Below are 5,385 nucleotides of genomic sequence, written 5' to 3'. Positions count from 1 at the left end.
CTTCACCCCTACTCTTATTTTTTCCCAATAAGTAGCCTCACTCACCTTCCCTGGGATGACACTAGTAGGCAGTGAGCCACCCTGGGCTCTGCTGCCAGGGGCGTGAGCTGACCTCCCTACAGCTGTGCCCAACTGATAAGGCAGGAATAGGGAGGGGAAAGACAGCATTGGGGCTCAGCCAGGTAATGTTCTCTACGGGGGAAACTGGGGCTTAGAGAAGCTTAATACCATCATCCAGGGTCTGGAACCTGGGCCTCTGGCCATTCTCACATCCATATGCTCTGCAAGGAGACTTCAAGCCCACATCCCAGGGTACCTCATGGGTCCCCATCAAACCTTTCTAACTCCTGCCTATTACACAGGGAAGCCTCTTGGGTCTGTAGCTGTATTAAAGTGAGAGCCCTTGTACTTCCTCCAAGGCCTGGGGCCTGGCCCCACCCAGCTCCTGTCACATCCTCTCAGGTCAGGGGCCTGCAGGCCTGGGGTGGGGGGTGTGGAGCCAGAGCCACCCAATCCGGCAGGGACAGGTTTCACAACTTCCCGGATGGGGTTGGGGTGGGTCACATGGGGTGGGTCACAGTGCAGTCTCTGGCCAAGAGGATGGGGTGGCTCCCACTCCTGCTGCTTCTGACTCTATTCTTGGAGGCCCCTGGTGAGTACCCTTCTGATTCCCACCTGCCTTCAGGAGGGGTTTCCACAGGCCCATGCTGCTGTTCTTGCCAGGAGTTCACTTTCCTACCGGGCAGGAAGCAGTGTGACCTTGGCCTCTTGAGCAGAGGTAGGAAGCTCTTGGAATACATGTGCACAATGCCTACTTAGGCCTACATTAGCACTTCTGCTGCAGCACAGAGGCAGTGCTGGAACCACACAGATGCATACACACAGAAAGTAGAGACTCCTGAATCACTTAGCATGTGTCTTCATTCAGGTGGGAGCCCAGACTTGGAGTCAAAATGCCTAGGCTGGGTCGCTGCCCGGTTAGTGTAATGGTCTGAGCCTAAACATTCTCATTTAAGAGATGAGATGGGGCAACCAGCGTCACCGTAGCTCTCATAGAACACATGTGTTAGACCTAAGCGCAGGGCCGGACCCACTCACCAGAGGTACTAGTGAAAACTACCATGCCTGGACCTGCTTCCTCCACTCCATGGAGGGTGCTGGGGTGGCTCTTGAAAGCACACATAGGGCCCATCCCAGAGGTCTTGTTTTTGGTTTTTTTTTTGAGACAGGGTCTCAGTATGTAGTTTAGGCTGGCCTTTAACTCACTATGTAGCCCAGGCTGGCCTCGAACTCATGGCAATCTTCCCACCTCAGCCTCCTGAGTGCTAGGATAACAGGTGTGCGCCACTGCGCCTAGCCATCCCAGAGGTCTTGTATCTGATGTCCAAATAAACAAAGTACCAGACATGCCAATACACATGCACTGACATGTGTGCCCACCCCACAGGGCAGCGCTCGCCACTGAATGACTTCCAGGTGCTTCGGGGCACAGAGCTGCAGCACTTGCTACATGGAGTGGTGCTTGGGTCTTGGCAGAAAGATGTAGTAGATGCTGAAGAGTGTGCTAAGCTCTGTGGGCCCCTCCTGGACTGCCGGTGAGTGGCCAGTCAAGTGGCCTAGATATGGCTGGAGGAAAGGGAACGTGGAACTTGGATAATCCTGTGCCTTTTCCTCCCTAGTGCCTTTCACTACAACATGAGCAGCCTCAGCTGCCAACTGCTCCCATGGACCCAGCACTCGCCTCACACAGGGCTGCAGCGTTCTGCAGGCTGTGATCTCTTCCAGAAGAAAGGCAAGTGGCTACAGGGAAATGTGAGGTGGGGATAAGGAGTCCAGGACCTCCAATCCTGTTGACCTTTCTTCTCTTGCTTCCAGACTATGTTCGGACATGCATTATGGACAATGGCGTCAGGTACCGGGGCACTGCAGCCAAGACAGTGGCTGGCCTGCCCTGCCAAAGCTGGAATCACAGGTTCCCCAATGACCACAAGTGAGACACATCTTCCTTTCATCTGTGCCAACAGACTTCTCCCAGCATGTGCTGTAGTGATGCTCTCTGCCCACAGGTATAAACCCACACTCAGGAATGGCCTGGAAGAAAACTTCTGTCGCAATCCTGACAGGGACCCCAGAGGTCCTTGGTGCTACACAACAGACCCTACAGTGCGCTTCCAGAGCTGTGGCATCAAGTCTTGCAGGGAGGGTAAGTGGTGCTGGCTGCATGGAGCCTGGGGAGGGAGGGACAGGCCCACTCTCGTCTTGAAACACACTGGCCCTATGTCTCTAGGTGCCTGCATTCGGTGCAATGGTGAGGATTATCGTGGTTCAGTGGACCACACAGAGTCAGGACTTGAGTGCCAGCGCTGGGACCTGCAGCACCCGCACGTGCATCCCTTTGAGCCTGCCAAGTATGTGCGCAAGGGCAGACTAGGGGCAGTAGCAGACCTATTAAGGTTTATAAAAAGCAATTGCAGGGCTGGGGATTTAGCTCAGTGGTTCTGCCGCGTGCTTCAAAAGTGCAAGGTCCTGAGTTTGATCCCCGGTACCAAAAAAAAAGCAATTGGAAAGGGCCCCAGTCCTAGGGTCTTGTTCAGGTCTAGGTATGGTCCCCTAGATTCCTGGACAAGGATCTAGATGACAACTACTGCCGGAATCCTGATGGTTCTGAGCGGCCCTGGTGCTACACCACAGACCCACAGCTTGAGCGAGAATTCTGTGATCTCCCCAGCTGTGGTGAGCCTCTGGTCCAGGACCTGGGAGGTGTGGTTTGGCTGGGTGTAGTCCAGAGGCTGGTAGAGAGCAAAAACCGAGTACCAGACCATGAGTCAGCCTAGATTCTAGCTTCTCAGGGTCCGACCTGCCTCGGTCCACCCCAGGGTTGGAGGCACAACCACATCACGAGGCCAGGACTTTCCACTGCTTCCGAGGGAAGGGTGAGGGCTACCGGGGACTCGCCAACACCACCACCACGGGCGTGCCCTGCCAGCATTGGGATGCGCAGAGCCCACACCAGCACAGATTCCTGCCAGAGAAATATGTGTGCAAGTGAGCACTGGGCACACTTCATGGGTGGCTCCGGGGCCGGCAAGCAGGAAGGGTGGGGGCTGGGTGGGGCTAGAGGACCCTGTGCTGTTGAGTGTGTGCCTGCCAGGGACCTCCGGGAAAACTTCTGCCGGAACCCTGATGGCTCGGAGGCGCCCTGGTGCTTCACATCCCGGCCTGGTATGCGGGTTGCCTTCTGCTACCAGATACCGCGCTGCACCGATGACATTCGCACAGAGGGTGAGGTGGGCGGGGGGTGGTGGTGGTGGGGGGGTGACTAAACCTGGGCTGGAGATGCCTGAAGGCAGGGAGGAGGCCTGGAATGATGGTTGTTCCCTCATGCCTCCTGCAGACTGCTACCATGGCTCAGGGGAGCAGTACCGAGGCTTTGTCAACAAGACCCGCAAGGGTGTCCCATGCCAGTCCTGGTCTGCACAAAGCCCACACAAGCCACTGTGAGTACATGGGCCCTGGACTGGGCCTGAACCCTTGGGCAATACACCTTGGCCTGAGATGGCCCTGCTTCCCACTTAGATTCACACCCACCTCTGCCCCATATGCTCAACTGGAGGAAAACTTCTGCCGGAACCCAGATGGGGATAGCCATGGGCCCTGGTGCTACACTACTGACCCAGGGACCTCCTTCGACTACTGTGCCCTGCAACGCTGCAGTAAGTAGTGGGGACACTTCCCTGTGGCCCTAACTCAGCCCCTTCTCCAAGGACTGGTTCTCAATCTGGGTGAACTTGGTTTTTCAGATGATGACCCACCAAAGTCCATCCTGGACCCACCAGGTGCACACTTGGGCCAGGAGTAGGGGGTGCCTCTCTGCCCAGACCTCCATCCAAGGGGTTCCATCCATCTGCCCATTGCCCAGACCAGGTGCAGTTTGAGAAGTGTGGCAAGAGGGTGGACAGGCCAGACCAGTGGTTCTCCAAGCTACGCATAGTGGGGGGCCATCCTGGGAACTCACCTTGGACAGTCAGTTTGCACAACAGGTGAGGCCCAAATGGCTGTGTCCTCTCTGGTTATGCCAGTGGGAGTTGGGACCTGTCTCTGGTCCCAGAGATTCTAACCAGAAAATGGCAAGTCCTGTATGTGTCCCCGGACTGACTCACTGTTCCTTCTCCTAACCCCCATTTCTCCAGGCAAGGTCAGCATTTCTGCAGTGGGTCCCTAGTGAAGGAGCAGTGGGTACTGACAGCCCGGCAATGCTTCTCATCCTGGTGAGCCTCCCTTGGGTTTGGGAATCTAGTCTCAACTGCCACCTTGGTCCTCCTACCAGCCACTTTCCTCAAGCAAGCCAAGAAGTGGGTCATGGGGTAGGAGACTGAGAGTTGAGAAAGAGCAGAGCTTCTCTCCCAGCCATGCACCTCTCACGGGATATGAGGTGTGGCTGGGTACCCTGTTCCAGAACCCACAGCCTGGCGAGCCTGGCCTGCAGCAGGTCCCAGTGGCTAAGATGGTATGTGGGCCCTCAGATTCCCAGCTTGTCCTGCTCAAGCTGGAGAGGTATGTGGACAAGTTAAATGGGGGCGGGGGGGGGGGGTGCTGGGTTTGTGGCCCTAGGCCCTGAATGCTTCATCCCTGCTGAAGACCTGTGACCCTAAACCAGCGAGTGGCCCTGATCTGCCTGCCCCCTGAGCGCTATGTGGTGCCTCCAAGAACCACGTGTGAGATTGCAGGCTGGGATGAGGCCAAAGGTAAGAGCCTAGGGTATGGGCACTGGCTGCTGCAGGCCAGGAGGCCCAGCCCTGGGTCATGGACAAGAGCCCACTCCTTTTCTGTATTCCCTTCATGATAGGTACAAGTCATGACAGGGTCCTAAATGTGGCCTTGCTGAATGTCATCTCCAACCAGGAGTGTAACATCAAACACCGAGGGCGTGTACGAGAAAGTGAGATGTGTACCAGGAAACTGACGGCCCCTGTAGGAGCCTGTGAGGTCAGCAGCAGGGCTTCTGAGCAGCCCAGGGAGGATGTGGGCAGCTGGAAATGTACAACCTCATCACCAAAGGGGCTAGTTGCTGCCATGGCCTAAGATCCTCATGAGTTCCCCTACCTGCTAGGGTGACTACGGGGGCCCACTTGCCTGCTTTACCCATGACTGCTGGGTCCTGGAGGGAATTATAATCCCCAACCGAGTATGTGCACGGCCTGGATGGCCAGCCATCTTCCTGCGTGTCTCTGTGTTTGTGGACTGGATTCAGAAGGTCATGCAGCTGGGTTAGGCCTGGCCTTTGTCCCTTGCCTTGAGGAGGACAAAACTTCCTACCAGAGATAAAGCCACCTTTCCTCTTTATACCTGTGCATAATGCTTTTTAGCCTCTGCTTCTAGGCAATG

At 56.0% G+C, this 5,385-nt stretch overlaps 1 protein-coding gene across 4 annotated transcripts; it reads left to right on the top strand.

Annotated features, from left to right (window-relative positions):
• The first annotated feature begins 540 nt into the window (after positions 1–540).
• Mst1 (macrophage stimulating 1) lies at positions 541–5,343 on the top strand. Of its 4 annotated transcripts, XM_004834046.3 has the most exons (18): positions 542–652; positions 1,448–1,595; positions 1,680–1,792; positions 1,876–1,990; positions 2,067–2,203; positions 2,288–2,408; positions 2,615–2,733; positions 2,877–3,045; positions 3,152–3,282; positions 3,395–3,497; positions 3,577–3,713; positions 3,801–3,836; positions 3,920–4,040; positions 4,191–4,268; positions 4,408–4,554; positions 4,639–4,745; positions 4,847–4,986; positions 5,111–5,343. In XM_004834046.3, exons 1-18 carry the CDS (start codon positions 565–567, stop codon positions 5,270–5,272), a joined length of 2,172 nt encoding a protein of 723 aa, XP_004834103.1. In that variant the 5' UTR covers positions 542–564; the 3' UTR covers positions 5,273–5,343. The 4 variants fall into 4 exon arrangements, 3 of the variants coding, with proteins under 3 accessions (XP_087042209.1, XP_021118376.1, XP_004834103.1); XR_002396900.2 differs by lacking the exon at positions 5,111–5,343 and having other exon boundaries at positions 541–652; positions 4,658–4,745; XM_087186083.1 differs by lacking the exon at positions 3,801–3,836 and having other exon boundaries at positions 541–652.
• Positions 5,344–5,385: the final 42 nt, after the last annotated feature.

The sequence above is a fragment of the Heterocephalus glaber genome, unplaced genomic scaffold (genome assembly GCF_053883595.1).
Source record: "Heterocephalus glaber isolate CG9 unplaced genomic scaffold, H.glaber_assembly_v1.0 deba00001504, whole genome shotgun sequence".
Taxonomy (NCBI): Eukaryota; Metazoa; Chordata; class Mammalia; order Rodentia; family Bathyergidae; genus Heterocephalus; species Heterocephalus glaber.
The sequence above is the reverse complement of the archived record's forward strand: the minus strand, read 5'-3'. Positions and strand labels throughout refer to the sequence as shown.